The following is an 18,026-nucleotide window of genomic DNA, read 5'->3' as shown; positions in this document are numbered from 1 at the left end:
AGACAAGCACACCTGTGATCGATACTGTCACCACCTGTGCTCATATTGGAGCCAAACATATGTGTGTGTTTGCTGCTGGGCATAGCCGTCTGTCTTGTCCTCCCACTGTGTGTGGTTGGACAGACATGTGTTCAGGCCATTGTGAGTGTAAGTGTTTTTTTTCTGGGTTGATCTCATCATGTCCAGCGAACGCTCCCGAGTCCCAGCCGTGAAATGGCCTGCTTCCACGGTTCGCTGAACAATCTCACATAGCTGCCCCTGCCCAGGGCCTTCCACTCACACACACACATAAATGTCCACACGTGTACCAGCCAGGCCAGATATCTTGGCCTTCAGGCTAGTGCCACACCGGCAACATCGCTCATACCTCCACCCATTCCCCCTCCCTCTCCCAGCCTGAGGTTTATGAGGCTGAGGCGGCCGTGCTTGGCAGCGCTGGTCACATGATGCAGGATCATGCCGGGCTCTGGCTCTGCTGAGGGCTGAGCGATGTGTGCTGGCTGTCACTGCTCGTCTCAGCTTCTCTGTCACCTCTCTCCGGGCCGCTGGCAGAGACTTTCTGCTGACTGTCTGCCTTTGGCCGGAGTTACAGCTCTGTATCCCAGAGTCCCAACACTCAGCTGAAGCATTCCTCCCAACTTTAACCCCACTTTTCTGTTCAGGTGAAAGCCCATTTGGATTACGCAACAGGTTTTTCAGTCAGATTTTGTAGCATGATGAAGATTTTTGTAAGTCTTTCTTCTTTTCTCTCCCAAATGAGACTGAAGCTCATGAATAAGCTGCAACATCAAATCAAAAACAATCAAATCTTTCAGTAGTGCACATTTGAACCTATACTTATTTTTATAGTTTGTGTTGAACATGATTACAACTAGGATATTTTTTCATTATCATTCATTATTAAATTACTTTTTTGATAAATAGCGAGGGTTTGTTCTCAAGTCAAACATCCACACATAGATGTGTCTTTGCTTTAGTTTGTAACATTATCTTGCCTTTTCATCTAGTATAACTGAACTGAAGGGCAGCAATAATTTGCAGCAGAAGCAATTTTATCTGATGAGAATTGGAAAAATGTATTTCTGCCCTTAAGAGACATTTCTGTCCCTTTTCTCAGTTTTCATTCAATTCTATGAACATTGGCTTCTATATCCTTGTGTGGCAGCTACTGGTAGCCCCCAAACTGCTCAGTGAGAGAAGTCTTCAAAAACACAATAGGCCAGCCAGCAGTCTCCAATCAAGCTGTCTGCGTGGCATATTGAGTAGCTGGCTGTAATTATGTGTACGATAATAACGGGCCCATTGTGAGTGACTACAGCAGGGTGGAGCTCTGACTGCAGGGTGTTCCATCAACCTGTTGTCTTCCGGCTCAGATATGGAGAAATACTGACACGATGACTCATAACTGGTCTTTCAAGGCGCTAGTTTATACCTCTGATTCATACTGGTACATAAGAGAAATGGGAAAGAATAAGCATGTGCGCGCCCAATGACACACTCGGGAAGAAAACTCAGACACGCACACAGAGGCATGAAAAGGTTTTGAGAGTGAGAGGTGAATTGTATAGTGAGAGCTCTGAATGGCCAGAGAAGAGAAATGATTGGATGTCTCCCCCACAGGAGCGTGCTACTGCCACCTGGTGGCCATGTTAGGTACAGGACGTAACAAGCCTCTGCAGGTCTGGATGTACTTGTCGGGGCTTGTAGGTTTAGTTGATGGAGAGAATGAATCATCATCTGAAACTCGGGTCCTCCCTTTTTATTATGTAACTTTCAGACCGGCTGAGGCAAATCCTTACGAGTCCAACTAGATTTGAATTGTGAAAGTAAAAGCGGTTTGAAATTCTGATGTTTTTCCTCTCTTCTGCACAGAAGGGGAAGGACCCTCTCTACGCCCAGATCAACAAAGGGAAGAATAAAGAGACACGCAGGAAGACGGACCTGAGCAGCACTGAGAGAACAGGAGGAGAACCCTCACCTTGTGTTTGTGTGTGTGTGTGTGTGTCTATGTGTGTTTGCGTGACTGGCATATCTCCCAGCCTGGCCAAGCCCTTCTTCTTCTCCTCCTCGGCTAACAGCCTCCCAGGAGGAGCCTCCACGCTCCCTCTGCCCTCCCGCTGTGCTCCTCCTCCTGAGAGGAGTGAGCCCTCTTGGTAATTCACTCCAGGCCACAGGGATATCAATCACCGAGACGGATCCAGTTCTCCCTCCACTGCGCTGTCTTCTCCTCTCCTCTCCCCTCCCTGTGGCGACTCACACACAGCCTTACAGACATAACCTGCTCCTCCCCTAGCTCCCTTCTTCCTTCCCTCCCTCCTCTTCTCTGTGTTTGCTCTTACACTCCTCCCTCTGCCTCCTGTTCCTGGCCAGAGACTGTGCTGTCAAGGAGAGACTGAATCAAGCAGTGCCTCGCTGTCTCAGACACACACACACACACACACACACACACACACACACACACACACACACACACACACACACACACACACACACACACACAGACGCTCGCTCATCAGGATTAGAATGATCATCTTTCATTTAATGGACAGAATGTGCACCTGAAGCGAGTGGATCCTGCAGGAGGAGCTGGACTCTAACGAGCCTATCACAGAGGCCCGTTACTAGGATCACTGCTTCTGATTGGATCGTTGGTTTGGGCAATGTCTCCAAATTCTTGTGAGTGTCTGCTGGATCACTATGCAGAAACAGACTCTCTGGGAGCTACTCACACCCAAATACACACACAACAATCAGCTTACATACTCCTATCACACACACACACACACACACACACACACACACACACACACACACACACACACACACACACACACACACACACACACACACACACACACACACAGACATGCAGTCATCTCTCACCCTCTCTAACAATCTGAGGAATGGACGCTGAGAAGGAAGTGTTGCAACAGATTCTGTGATCGAACTGTTCATTCTCTATAGCTTTTGTACAATACTGATTAAAAAAAGAAGAAATTAAAAAATTGAATTTTTATTTTATAAGTCAATCAAGCCGCTGGGGTCAGCTCTATAGGAGTTATAGAGTCAACATGGCTTTAAGGCATCGGATCGTTGGTTTGCCAAACTCATTTTGTAAATAATGATAACAACAACCATTTTGTCCAATGGACTTCTGTGCCATAAAATAGGAAGGCTTCAGTTATGCAAACTCTCAACGTTAACCCAAGCAATACCAACATATGTTTTCTTTTCCTGTTTTCCCACTATGTTTTGTAATCCTCTAATGTTGTTTTGATTTTGTGCATGGATGTTGTTGGTCTTTGTCTTAACCTCACTTACTAATCCTGTTTCCAGCTGCAAACCCTGCTCGTATCTGTCTTTTCGAGTCCCACCACCTCACACTGATAGCCGATCAGCTTCTGCAGTTTATGTCACCAATGGCCTATGTATGTGTTTCTGTACCTCACACTCTCTATGTTGCAGAGGACATAGTGTCACTCACTGTAACGTAGTCTGCTACTCCATCCCATTCCCCCTCTATAGTCTTTGAGATACGGTGATGCTCCGCCCATCTGTCTGTCTGCTGGTCAGGTGCCAAACTGCTGCTGTCCCAGCGTCTGTGTGTGGACGGCAGCTTCCTCTGCTACAACTACATCAACTTTGATGCCAATGACTCCCTATTTTATGGCCAGAGTCCCCATGTCACTGAGAACTCTTTTGGACTAAGATGTTGATTAACTTTCAAATTTGACAACTAGAAGATGAGCAGAGGAGTTGAATAAAAAGGGAAACGTTGCTGTTTGAGTACATAACATTTCTAGACCTATTTTAACTTTACCTCAGCTAACAGTTTCTTAATGTAAATTGACACATTATTTTTATCTTTATGAATATGACATTCTACAGTGGGTTTTTAGATGATTTTTTGGTTCTCTTGATTTATGTATTCCACCATGTATTACTGTTACAAATAAACACATCCCAAATGACTAATATGTCTATGTATGTGTCTCTGTTGTAATGAGGTTGTGTGTGTGCGTGTGAAAGAGAAAGTGAGCCTAATGGTGTGTGCCTGGCAGAGGTGACCCCCAGTGAGTCTTTAGTTAGTGTAAAGCAAGTGCCACAGTATTTTGCTGTAATTTAACATGGCTTTAATGGCCTGTCACATTCTGCTACACTGGCAGCCTCTAATGCAAGCTGTCATAAGCTTTATTAGCAAGCCACTACAGAACAAAGACCTCTTCCTCTTATTTTGCCTCTACCCTCCTCCCTGTGGAAAAGGGAAAAACACATCAAGACAACTTTAACACACTCGTTGATTCAATAATTGTATTCAGGAGAAATTCAAACTATAAGACCCACTAAAGACACTTATTTGTGATATTTTTCCACACAAAAATTAGAATGACAACAATGTCTTCCAAATACCTTGTCCCAGTTACTGGATAATCCACATATCTCACTGTCGGCTGTTTTCTTTGTAAACATTTTTCTTCTATGAAAGCTGTCCACACATGAGATTCCGTTCACGCCATTGTCTTATTGTGTTGCCAACATTTTTTATTGGATTCAAACATTAGCAGATAGCTACAATTAGAAACATCTGCATAACTGGATACAACCAAGGGTAAGTGGAAATGTGTACATGTATATTGGTTATTGGGTGATCTGCCCCTTTTAAGGTTCGTCTAATCTGCAGTTTCTATAGTTTTTAAGATTGTTTCTACACAGACAGCAATACAACGACAAAGATGTTTTTACATGAGGTCTAAGCTCTTGAGCTGCTGAGTCACTGTCACACCTGTCAGTGAAAGCTCAGGTTGGCAGTAATATCCTTTAAACTGTGTTATGAAGGCTCTGAGGCCGTTTTTACAAATGCCTATACCTAAATACTAATCTATGTAATAAACCTGGAATGTTGACAAGCCTCTTTTGCTTCCTTTTTTCTTTATGTTAACTTTCAAGATTACATTTCAGCTGCAGACAACATGCATCTATTGCTATAGATCACCGATGGACAACATCTTCCCACAGGAGCAAACACACTGCCTATTGTTAGGATTCAGGATGTACTGTATTGGCAAAATCACAGTGGATATTAAACAGTTTTAAGAAAACAACTCCAGGCGCGAGGTTTCATGACAGTGACTCACATTTGCGCGTAACACCGTGCCTGCCAGGCAACATTCCTGAAGGATAACAAAAAAACAATCCTAGCTGTTGAGAGTCATTGCGCTGCTCTAAATGCTCAACCGGGGCCAAGACCCGTTTGACGAGACGGGCTGTTTTGTGAAGATGAGTGTCAGTATTCCTACTCAACCTCATTCCTGCCCCGAAACCATCTCCTGTGCGCAAGGGACGCACACCAGTCTCGATCAGCACGGAGAAGAGACGCACTGAGTTGGCACAGGATTTATAAAGCGTTAAAACTGTTAACTGTGTGATTTCTTTGGACATATAATGAGAAGCTGATGAAGGAACTCACTGGAGTTAACTTACTCGACTAAGAAGGAATTTTGTCGTTTCGGTGGACATTTAGACACAATGGATCAGGTATGTGGCCCTTTAATATCAAACATTACGCAAAGTGTTTTTAACTTTGCTTTATGTTATCATAATGATACTATTTGCAATACTATTGTTATAATTTATATTGTGTTAACAGGTGTAATCTTTCTTCCTGTCATAATGACAGCATAGTAAGCTTTGACTGAGTTAGTGTTAGTACAGTAAACTAATTGTCTATTTATTATATAAATACGGGCCTCCTATGTGTTTGTTGAAACCCCCATACTTGAAATACTTGTAGATATGCTAATGAGTAAAAAAAAAAGCAATCATTGTTATGTGAAGGGTAAAACATGGCCATGATTTCAATCTTCATTTTAGCTAAGCACCGCACTATCTTTCATAACAAGTGACATATTTTTTGTGATAACATACTTTCTGTATTTGCCTGAGTGTAGTATTGTACATCAGCTTTACATTGTTTGGTCCTTTCACCAGGAGGACACGCTGGACTTTAAGGCCCTGATGGCCAAGTTTCAGGAGGAACAACTTATTCTTAAGGAACCGAAGAGCAGACCTGCCCTCCCAGACAAACCTAAAAGTGTCCCCCCTCCCACGAGTCCCTCTCACTTCCTCCCTGCAGGAGCACGCCCCTCCCTTCTGACCTCCATCAACCAGACCCTCGATGGGAAAACAGTTAATGCCCCCAAAGTGATCTTCAAAGAGGATAAGAAGCAGAGCAAAACGCCCCTCATCTCTAAGGGAAAAGACAAGACTGAAGTGAAGCTGAAAAAAGCGAAAGATAAGACAATGAAAGGAAGCAAAGATAAGCTTGAAGAGATTTCAGAGGATCTTAAACCGAAGAAAGTGAAGAAGCTCCCGCAGCTCCCTGGAGCATCTAAGGGGAAAACTGCTGAGCTGGTGCCAGCCGCACCCCCACCTACAGGCACAGTGTCAAAGAAGAGGGGCATCCTGGATTTCATGAAGTCAACAAAAAGAAATTCAGCGGAGGTCCCTGAAGATCAGATCTTAGACTCTCCCACCTTAGGCATTACTGGACCATCGCCACTTATCCCAGTACATGTTGACTATGGTGTTGTAGCACCTGACATTTCTGCCCCAAGGGCCCTACGAAACATCCCTATCTTACCGGACTCAGCTGCTGTAATGGAAATAACCCCGCCCTCCGCTATCCCTGCCCCTCCTGAATTGACCCCCCCTCCTACCTTTGTTCCTGATATCCCAAATCTCCAAGTGCCAAACTTAGAGATTGAAACCCCTCTTGAGATGGAGACTCCTGCAGTGCACATTTCCAGGCCTGCTAGTCAGAATGGAGTCATTCCCTATCCACCCAGCGATTCCCCAACCCCCCCACCCAGTCTTGCCATCTCTATTCCTTCTCCAGTGGCCCCCACTCCTCCTCCATCACTTCCTGAGCCTGAGATTGCTGCTGAGGCTTGTGTAGAGGCTGTAAATATATCTGCAGTGGAGACGCCTCCTCCTCGCCCTCCTGGAACAGACCCTCCATCCATTCCGTGGTCTCCCAAAGCTGAGCGACCCATCTCGGCCATCTCTGCCCTCTCCAGGGCGGAGGATATGAGCCCAGCGAGAAAGATGTCTCCGGTTGACCAGAGGATCTTCAATGCGCTGGAGAAGGCACGCAAGAAGATTGGGTAAACAAAACAACTTTCTCTGTGCCGAAACATAATTGAAACCACATTTGAAACAATGTTCAAGTGATGGAGGGTATGACCAAATGTTCAGCTGATTCATGCTATTTAATGGTTTTCTAATGTGTACATCTGATTTTAGCCAACCGACGAACCCCACCACATCATACTCCATCACCCCACCTTCTGAAGAGCGTCCACCAAGTCCCACCATTTCCCTTCCAGGTCTACCGCCCATTGATTATGAGGGAAAGCTCAACGGCTTGGACCACAGTAAGTCTACACAATTTACTGTAGAGTTGTTTTCCTCTTTGTATTATTTTCTTATGGAGTGTTTCTTTGGTTTTTTAAACTGTAAATGAATGACTCAGAAGAATATCTAATCATCAGGGAGTAGGCCTACTGTCAACTACATGACATCTTTACTTTGTGTAGTGTCTCAGCTATACAGAAAAGCTGGTATGTATAGTATGATTTATGCTTTAGGATACCTTTGGAGAAGTAACACACACACACACACACACACACACACACACACACACACACACACACACACACACACACACACACACACACACACACATAACATTCCTCCATTGCGTCAGCGACAACTGAGCAGCAGACAGGGCAGAGCACACAGGTATGTCAGCTATGAAGGAGAGGAGGAGCGATGTCAGGAGTCCATCATTGTGAAAGAGTTGAACTGGCATTGCATAATGCGGAGTCTGCTGTTGTGTTCACAGTCGCTTCATTAACATAGAGCGTATTAATTGTGCATGTCGCTGCATGTATCAATTAAAAAAATCTCATGCTGTTAACTATTTCCCTATCTGTTGTCACTTATAGTAAAGTAATACACTTGTATCTATGCTAACTCTCAGTGGGAAAACCTTTTTGAGTCTAAATGATTGCCTTTTTATTTTCAAAACACCTATTTGTAATACAAAGTGATAACACTTGAAGGAAAATGTTTCCATTATAATGAGAAGAAATTGTTAAATTAAATACAATTGCACCTTTCTAGGACTAGTGCCATATTAAGTTCTTTGAATTTAAAGAAATATATTTAAAATCAATTATGTTTCTTAAAAGGTAAAGTTACAGAGATTTTTAAAGTAAGGTCTGCTATTTGTTTTTTCATTAGCTCTGCTCTGGCCTAGTTCAATGACTTCTGTGAAGTGTTTCTCCGAACAACAACATAAGTTATTCCACTTTCTCTTGCCTATTCCACCCTTTCAATTCATTGTTTTTAAATGCTGATCCTGAAATGCAGATACAATTTTAATACGTTGGGAAACCCAGAAATCTCTGACAAATGAGTCATACATGGTCCATTAATAATCGTGATCATGTATTAACATGGGGTCATGTTCTTCGCAGGGCTAGCCTCTCCAGCATTGGAAGGTATCACTGAGGAGGGATCGGACCCTGTCCCAGAGCTGTTGGTGGTTCCCCCTCCTCCCCCCAAACGGCTCCTCCCAGACCCCGAGTCTCTGGGAGTTGCTCCAGAGAAACCCCACAGACCTCCCCGTGTCAACCTGAGGGAATTCATCCCTCCTCCTCCTCTGGAAGGTGATGGTCAGCATTGTTAGCCTTACATTGTGAAATCAAACTCATACACCACGCCTAACAAGTTGATTATATCATCTTTTCTACAGAGACCCCTGCTCCTCCTGAATTCTCCGAGGCTGACCCCACAGACATCCCAGAGTTTGATGATGTGACCTCAGATGCTTATCCTCCAGAGCTGCAGGTGCCAGAGTGGGGGGATGGGGATTACACCGGTCCAGAGACTCCAGATCAACAGAACCTGCCGGAGTTATACAGTAACGGGGCGACTCCACCTGAAGCTGAGGTGCATGCATCTCCAACGTTTGTAGAAGATCATCCAGATAATCGACTTTCAGGATTTTCCTTCCCAGTCCTTCAGGAAGCTCCAGGGTAAGACACGAGTCATTTATTTTTTTAATTTAATCGTTTATTTGGCAGGGACAATGCACAGTAATGAACACTTAAAACATTCAAATTTGTCAAGCGTAACAGTGCCAGATTTAGCTTTGAGCTCATTTCCATCCGCAGTCCCTCACATAAAACATTTACGAAAATTACATTTTACAAACATAGCAAAATACATGATATGCAAAAAGTGCAAAAGTGACCCCGTGCTCTCTGTTTCAAAAATACTTGTTTGTCTCTGAGAACTTAGCCTTTCTCTTTTCAGGATTCCTGCTGAATCTTGCAACGATGTGTATGAGAGCACAGAAAATGTCTACGAGGACATCACTACGTCTTCAGGCAAAAATAAAGCAAAGAGTGACGGTGGAAAGAAACGCAAAGGACCCCCAAAGAGTGAGCAGTCTTTTCAGTTATCATATTAGTAATAAGATATTCGGAACACCAGATATAATTGCATCGGTCATATAGCTTTGATAAGACATATACATCCCTTTATCAAATAAACATATACTGAAAGTTCATATGTTTTGCTATATGATGCATGCATGCATGAAGTGTGACATTTAACTAAATCCTCCTATTCTAAAGATGGAGTATACCAACATTTTTTAAATAAATACCAAAAAAAAGTGTGATTTTATCTTAAAAATAGTCCAGCTCATTGCTTGTTATCAAAGTTGACTTAAACGATTGTGAACCTCTTTATTTATCACAGATCCATATGCTGAGGCTCAACAAGAAATAGTAAGTAGCTTTTGCTTGCCACCGTCTGAAGTCACTTTTAAAATAAAAAAGACGTGAGATAAGTCATGCTTATCTGTTGGAGATTCAATGCAAGTTAAATAAAGCCTTATCTCTTTCTTTTTTTTGACAGAATGTAGAGAAAATCAAGCCGGGCAGGTTCGGCAGGTAAGGCCATATTCTTTTTTGACCCAGTTCATTTTCCATCTCGATTTACCCCCAGACGATGTTAGAAATAAGAGTTTGACCTGCCTTTGTTTCCCTCTGCCATTTAAATATCCTGCAAGGGGTCCCTTTCAAACACGCGGATATAACTCATTCTCTCCTCTGCAGGAGCGAAAAGAAAGCTGCCGCAGAAGGGCCGGATGAGAAAGAGTTGAAAAAGAAAGAGAAGCAGCGACTGGAGAAGGAGAAGAAGGAGCTAAAGGAGAAACAAGAAAAGGAAAAGAAAGAGCAGAAAGAAAAGGAAAAGAAGGAGAATGAGATGAAGAAGAAATTCAAAGTGAGTGCTGTTGTTTTGACGGATCAGGGAGGTATGGCAGGTGTACGAGCGGCGGGGGAGGGTGGGGTATGTGTCTTGGCATACAAACCTGTCGGGATTCATTCCTACTTGGTGGAAGAGCCGTGCTGAGCACCATGAGCAGGCTCAAATGGAATGTCTAAACATTGTTTCATTGTTTTTTACGACAGACAATAGTCTGTTATTTATTATGCAATGTACTGTTACCATATTCACAAAATAACTTTCTTCAGAATCCAGTGGGTCCTGCATACATTCAAAAGCTCCCATGTCATGGCCATTTCCACTGATCATAATTCCATTGTTGAGGTCTACTAGAATAGATTTATATTGTGCAATTTCCCAAACTCACATTGGTTTCTCATACAGCATCTCTGTAAACTACGTGTATTCACTGAATTTCACTCTCTGCCTTTAACGGCTCGTTGTAGCTCCAGTAGCTCCAGCCCCCACCCTCCCTGTGAGAACAGTGTTCTCTGATTGGTCGGGACGTTGTGAATGCGCTAAACTCCGTGGAGGTGTTGTTTCCTTGTTTAGCGATACACAGCGAAACACAGCCAAACTCATCCTCCTGAGCACACACAAAGTCACAGCCGAAGTAAAAACAATACGTGTGGCTTGATATTGAGTAAGAAAAAGGTTGATAAACGCTGTGAGAATGGGTCTGCAGAGAGAATTTCGCCGCGATCCCAACTGTCTGTTATCAGCCAGGGAGGATAAATCAGCAGAGCTGCTTGCACTGAGTGTGTGTGAGGAAGTCCGTGGATTGGTCAATTTGGACCAATCAGCGGGGGCTTAACGTAACGGCTCCGCGGACGTAACGTAACGGCTCCACGGATTGGTCCATTTGGTTCCAGGTACGCTTGACAACATGCGTACCCAGAAGAATCAAATGGAAAATGACGTATCTCCAACGAGGCGTTTTGGGGAGGTATTTTCTGTGTTCGAGTTTTACTCGCTACAGGGTGTACTTTGAGGGTTTGTGACTCTGCAGACCGTTTACATGCATAACAACCTTCATAACACAGAAGGGGACGGGTAATAACCAGAAAAGCATGACATGGGACCTTTAAAACAAATGGTTCTGAGCAGACAAAGACAAATGGATACATTTTAGTTAGAACTAGCAGTACAGAAAGAAACTATCTAACTCATTCTTGAATGTTACTATAGTTACATAGTGGCGCATTGAGCAGCTAATGGACCACATATTTGCCTCTGAAAACAAAGTTAAAATAAGAGCAAATATTGAACAAAAAAAGCAGTTATTGCAGGTTTAAATTCAAACTGTCATTATTTTGGAAACCATCTATTTCACATGTTGGAAGGAAGTTAATATCATTAAGTATGAAATCCCTTTATTTTTTATTGCAAACACTTTGACTTGTCATAACAGGAAAAGCACAGGTGGAATTGGAAACATTAACTATGGCTCAGTGCACCATTAAGTCAGTCCCTCTAAGTGGGAAACAGTTAATGTTAATAATAATAATAATTACACTTGTGCTTTTCCTTCTGGATCATGTCAATATATCTGTTGTGAAAAAGATCCATTAAAAAGTTTGATTTTGTTTACATTCTCTGTAGAAAGTCTCTCTAGTTTGTTTGCATATACACGTATGTGAGTTGTTGTGTTAACCTGCCGCTGTATTTGTTAGATCACAGGACAGGAGGACGCCATCTACGAAGCAACTGTAACCGTGGCGACCAAGGGACGTAAAAATGATCTGGCCGCCAGCAGCGGGGACATCATCAGCATCATCAGTACAACCAACTGTCCCAAAGGGAAATGGCTGGCCAGGGACAGCAGCAACAACTGTGAGTTTTTAATTAAAGCCATGTGTTATCATCAGCATTTTGTTCAGCTAAAGGGTAAAAGGAGGAACAAATGGATTAATGGAAAGTCAGAGAATAACATAATAACTTTACAAAAGTGTTCGCCCAGAAAACTTGAAATGCTGTAATTGTTGGACTAAATCAATAGATTACAGGCTGGCCCACTACTTGCACATTTTGATATTGGGAATTGATACGATGTCTATACACTACAGACAATAAGAAAAAAATAAATGTAGAAAATTAGATTCAATGCTCCGGGGCTATATGCTACATAATTAAAATCGAATTAAAATGATTTAAAACAAACCAAGCACAGCTAATTCTGTCGATCTAGATCCCATGCGTCAAACTCAAGGCCCGGGGGCCAAATCAGGCCCTTCGTGGATTTAATTTCAGCGCGCAGGATCATTTTTAATTACTATTAGATATGGCCCGCCGGTATATTGCACGCACACCTTCACTCAATCCTGAGGGTTTCCTCGGCTCAGAGCCTGAGTCCAAACATTAATGAACTTGCAACCAAGATGAGATGCCAAGTATCTGGCTAAAACTAGCAGCATCACAGAGCAGCACACTGAGTGTCTACGGATGTTTCCTTCTGCACTTTTGTTCTTGTGACAACAGAGCATGTTTGCTTTTTTGTTTGAGGGAAATTGTTTTTTTGAAGCTGTTTTTTGGCCTGTGGAAAAATGTAATCATAAGACATGACTCTGGGAAAAGCTGCAGATAGAGCCATAAGAAATGAATGCCACCGCTCCGGCCCTTGACTAGTACCGATTGTTTCATTTTGACCAACTGTGTATTTGAGTTTGACACCCCTGATTTATATTGATCAAATGAAAATGCACACACAGAAATGATCAACAAACAAACAACCAATCACATTCCTTGATTGTGTATCGCGGCGCTAACCCTGTGTGTGTTTGTTACAGACGGATATGTTGCCGTGGATCATGTGGAGCTGGACATCAAGGAGATGCTGGAGCTCGGAAAGAAGGCGGCCTTCTCTCGCAGGGGCAACAACAACAACATTGTGGTCTCAGAGGAGGAGGTTACCAGCTCGGGGAGCAGGTAGGAGGCCACACTCCCTCACTCATTCTTCCTCACACTGTTGGATGATTATTTATAGCTGTATTTCTCTCTTTTTCTAAGGGTCTCAAACCGCTATCCATTGTCAGCGGAAAGCTGTAAGTATCTTGCTGTTCTTATTCATGGGAACTGTGTTGATCTTATTCTGCATCAGTCTGATGTTGACGTTGTGTGCAGTCACAGATGACAGTGAGGAGTGGACCGGTGACGAAGAAGAACCCATCTCCCCTCCTCCAGATACCGCAGATCCACTGACTCCAATGTAAGTCAGGATGGATCTACATTATGCTTTTGATTGATATTACATCTTGAGATAGAGACCGATCAGCACCATTGACACTGATCTCTGATAAGTCATCGCTGGCTATGCGTTGTTTCCTTATTATCAATGCCTTGTCTTGTCAATCTGTTTCCTCTGCAGGGGCCACAACAGGACACTCTCAATGCCAGATATGGGTAAGACATTTAAAACAGGACTTTCCTCAACTCCTTTCCTCCACTGTGTTCCTAGCTTACTGTTATACTTAACAATGAGTGATGATGTAAGGCAATGTGTGACTGGTTGGGTTATGTACCACACAGTGTGACACTTATGTTTCTCATATGGTATCTCCTATCTTGATATAAGTGTGCAGATACAATAGAGAAGCGATATTACAAACATGAGTCTTTATCATGTCATCATGACTTTTTGTCAAGCTACTGGAATCCCACTCCCTTCTGTACTAATCATCATTGAAAGACTCACAGAAGTCTCAGTTGTTAGCATACTTTAAAAGCTAAATTACAACATCAGCAGAGGAGCAGGTTGTTTGAGTTCACAAGATGTTAGTAATTCAAGTGTGTCACAAGGACTCCAAGGTTTAGCCTCTTCAGTACCCGTGTGCTTATGATATCATTAATGCAATAGCTATGTGTCGTAAAGTTCTCGCCTGTATTTGTCTTTTTCATTTTATTAGGAAACAGAGATCTAAGCATAAACCACCAACACAGTCAAAGTGACATCAGCGCAGAGGGCACACATGACAAGTGAGTTTACCTGATTCTCTCTTACACATATACACTTCAATGTATATCGAATAGTATTTGACTCTTTTATTATTCATTTTTCTTTAGAGCAAGACATGAAGCACTTCAGAAATTGGCCACATTTTTCCATGCACCAAAACCTGCAGAACCTGCTCCCAGGTAGGCATGAAGCACAAACTGCACATCTGCTGTACACGCACGCACACACACACGCACGCACGCACGCATACACACACACACAAACTGTGTTTTAATTGTTGCTTTTCCTTATTTTTTTACAGGAGCATGGAATCAGAGACAAGTAAGTGATGTGTGAATATCCCTGATTGTTAAATATAGAAACATTATAAAGTAACATGTGTTTGTATAATAATGATCATTTCATTTTATAAGGTTTATTGTGAATATCTATTGTATGGTTTTTTAAAATAAAAATCAGTTTATCCATCTATACCATTTAAAAAGCATTAGATTTGACTGAATGTGTTTCCATCACAGGTCCTGTGATAGTGGAGGAGGAAGAAGATTCCTTGTAAGTAGAGTTATAAAACACACACACACACACACACACACACACACACACACACACACACACACACACACACACACACACACACACATACACATACACATACACATACACATACACATACACATACACATACACATACACATACACACACACGTGCACAAAGCCTGTAGACAGAAAAGTTTCCTTCCTCTTTGCCCTTTGTATTATTTTGCTGAGCATGACATTCTTTGTTTGTTGTTTTGTTGACAGTAGTTGTCTTGTGTCTGGTAGGATAATGAGTTGATTCCATGTACTGGACTTTTTACAAGGAGTTATATTCATAGTCATACAGATTTGACCCTCCTTTTTTCCTGCTGGCACAGTAACCCACATTGCAGCACCTCATACTGAACTGTAAGTTTCTGGGTTGTGTTTGGGCATGTTGAATAATTTCAAATGTGTTTTTCTTACAGGCCTGAAGTTGCTACATTAGATTTTGATCATCCTGATATGATCATTTTACCTCCTCCTGACATGTATGCTGACCTGACAGTGGAGTAATTCTCATAAACAAGGTAAGAATAAATCTCCTGGACTCTCTCGTCACTACATGACATCACTGTGCACTTCACTTACTGACACATTGTTTTTCTGTTTGTAACAGCAGGACAAAGAGCAGCCAGGCAGAAGGAAAAACAAGACAAAAATGTGTCCATACTGTTATTGTGCACACTGTGACCCGTGTCAGTCACCCAATACTGTGACGGTGTCTTCATCTTCCTGACTGTGACCTTGTTTACCTGGTGACGGCATTTATGGATCAGTATGATGATGAAGAGGATCGAGATAAGGAGATTTCTCAACAAGCGATACACCGTCTCCTCAAACTTTTTTTTAAGCTCTCCGTGTGAAAGCAGAGGGACCTGGTGGCTCTGTATGATTTTGAAAAAGTGGACCAATATGAGCTGCTGATCCCAGGAAAAAGAAGTACAACATTTTTCAAACACACCTCATGCGTTTGAAAGTGTTCACACGTCATGTGCAAATAACCAAAAACAAATGGTGGTGTAAATAAGGGGAAGACGATGGAACATGTAGATTATTCTCAGACCAGTTTAAGGGAACAGTGTGACAGCAGACACAGGCAGTGAGAACAGGCAGATTAGTTTACTTCTCATTTTCATTCACATTCCGAGAAATCACTAGTCAGGTTGTTCCTCAGGATAATCTAGTTAGTTCGTGTCCAATACACTTGTTACCAGTTTACAGTGTTGGTAGCAAAGGAGTAAATGGAAGTATAGCTTGTAGACATACAAATGAATAAATTACATATATAAACTTACGTATTACACACATAGTTCTTTTTTTACTTAATACTGGGCTAGTCAGTTCTTCCATGTGTTTTTGTATTTTTGTTATTTTTTTGTACATGAGTATCTTTTCTACTTCTATGTACCCCTGTTAGTGTTGTTAAATATCATTATGGATTATAGAAGTGCATATGTAACTCATGTCATAGTATTTAAATGCTGAGCTTTAAAGATATTATGTATAATTATCTTTAATGGCACCGATAACCATGGAGGGAAATCTAAAACAAACAAAGACCAGTTGCTATGTATTGTTCACAGTTGCACATTCTGGAGGGAAGCACAATCCATAAACTTTATTTTCTTGCTTTAATTTTTACGGAGCGGATGTGTAGCAGGTGTGACTTTATCTTACCGCCTTTCTTCTACGACTTTCCCTGAATCTGATGAATACCAAGTGTTATAGAAAGACAAAGTGGTGTGATGATCACCTGAGGTCATTTTTGTGAGTAAAATGTTGTTTGTCAACATCTAAGGGTGAAAAACACCTATATAATCCTCTGTGATGACGGGTGTGAAATTGACAAAGCATTTAGGACAAAAACATTTTCCTTTGATATGTTGGTTTATTGTTTTTCAATAAATACTCTTCAATTTCAAATTATAACAGCAATTTCATGCAGTGCGTAACAAGAGAAATCCAAACCCCAATCAGACAGAGACAGGAAGAGAAACTGTGACAAACACAGCCTTATACACTTTCTTTCCCAATAACCAGTGTACACACACACACACACACACACACACACACACACACACACACACACACACACACACACACACACACACACACACACACACACACACACACACACACACACACACACACACACACACACACACACACACACACACACACACACACACACACACACACACACACACACACACACACACACACACACACACACACACACACACACACACACACACACACACACACACACGTTACTTATCATAAAAACCCACCACAGATAAACAGTATTTGATTCAGCCCCCTGTGTTTCCCAGCTTTAAACACAGATTAGAGTAACTACTAACATGCCACTGGTAGTTGCATACAGTTGTAATGGTACAGTGCTGCATCTGACAGTAAATACTGGTTATATCAGGAAAGATACCCATGACCTCTCCAATGCACAATCAGATATAATGGGCCAGAAGTGATCCTGATTGGCTCACTAAACAGAAGTCATTAGACACAGCACTGGAGTGTAATATAGAGGTTAGACATTGATTGTTGTTTAAAAGCTGTGTGCAGTGGCATGTGTCTGGCAGCAGGGAGCACATCGGAGTATATTCAGTGTATGTGACGCCACAGACAGGAAAGGCAACCCTACACAGGACGTAGAAACAGGATCATGTAATAAAGGGATTTAGCAGAGGAACAAGAATGTGGCTTTCACTGTTTCAACCAAAAGCCTTCACAATGCTGTCATAAGGCAATTTGACTCCATTTTGAGTTTGATGCAGACAATAATCACTCCAATCAACAAGTAGAGTAACCAACTAGAACCTTGTCTACATACAATTATTCTAGGTCCAATAAAGTCATAAAACATTGTAACTGGTCGAATAGTCCGCAATGTGTGTAAACCTCCAACGTGACCAAGGTTTCTGAAATGTTTTCCCGTTAATCTCCTTTTTAACTTGAACAAAATAAACCCCTGCCTGCTACCCCAAATGATGGATAAAAAAGGTATAACACATTACGAGGGTGTGTAATATATTATATATTGGCCATTTCTGTTTTTTTTTACACCTGTCTTAAGTAGAGTGCTTACTAACCCCCTACGTATTTGACTGAGAAC

General features: G+C 42.1%; 2 protein-coding genes across 3 annotated transcripts in view; both read left to right on the top strand.

Moving 5' to 3' along the window:
• dab1a (DAB adaptor protein 1a) overlaps positions 1–2,135 on the top strand; it is a gene marked incomplete at its 3' end in the record, with an annotated part of 39,628 nt that extends 37,493 nt beyond the window's left edge. Inside the window, exons 13-14 of the mRNA XM_079650731.1 lie at positions 1,873–1,983; positions 2,079–2,135. Coding sequence (XP_079506857.1) covers positions 1,873–1,983; positions 2,079–2,135 — 168 coding nt within the window. The remainder of the gene's footprint in view (positions 1–1,872; positions 1,984–2,078) is intronic.
• Positions 2,136–5,209: 3,074 nt separating this feature from the next.
• On the top strand, positions 5,210–16,816 carry LOC307013880 (uncharacterized protein). 2 transcript variants are annotated; one of them, XM_079641483.1, is made up of 20 exons: positions 5,210–5,535; positions 5,989–7,163; positions 7,303–7,433; positions 8,541–8,732; positions 8,819–9,101; positions 9,382–9,509; positions 9,832–9,860; positions 9,991–10,025; positions 10,191–10,359; positions 12,036–12,195; positions 13,149–13,287; positions 13,369–13,403; positions 13,483–13,567; positions 13,727–13,761; positions 14,265–14,334; positions 14,422–14,493; positions 14,616–14,635; positions 14,833–14,866; positions 15,319–15,420; positions 15,513–16,816. In XM_079641483.1, the coding sequence occupies exons 1-19, from the start codon at positions 5,527–5,529 to the stop codon at positions 15,404–15,406; spliced, it is 2,889 nt and encodes a 962-aa protein (XP_079497609.1). In that variant the 5' UTR covers positions 5,210–5,526; the 3' UTR covers positions 15,407–15,420; positions 15,513–16,816. The 2 variants fall into 2 exon arrangements, with proteins under 2 accessions (XP_079497609.1, XP_079497608.1); XM_079641482.1 differs by having other exon boundaries at positions 5,211–5,535; positions 15,510–16,816.
• Positions 16,817–18,026: the final 1,210 nt, after the last annotated feature.

This window comes from Notothenia rossii, assembly GCF_949606895.1.
Source record: "Notothenia rossii genome assembly, chromosome: 1".
Lineage (NCBI taxonomy): Eukaryota > Metazoa > Chordata > Actinopteri > Perciformes > Nototheniidae > Notothenia > Notothenia rossii.
Note: the sequence above shows the minus strand (reverse complement) of the source record. Positions and strands in the feature narration are given on the sequence as shown.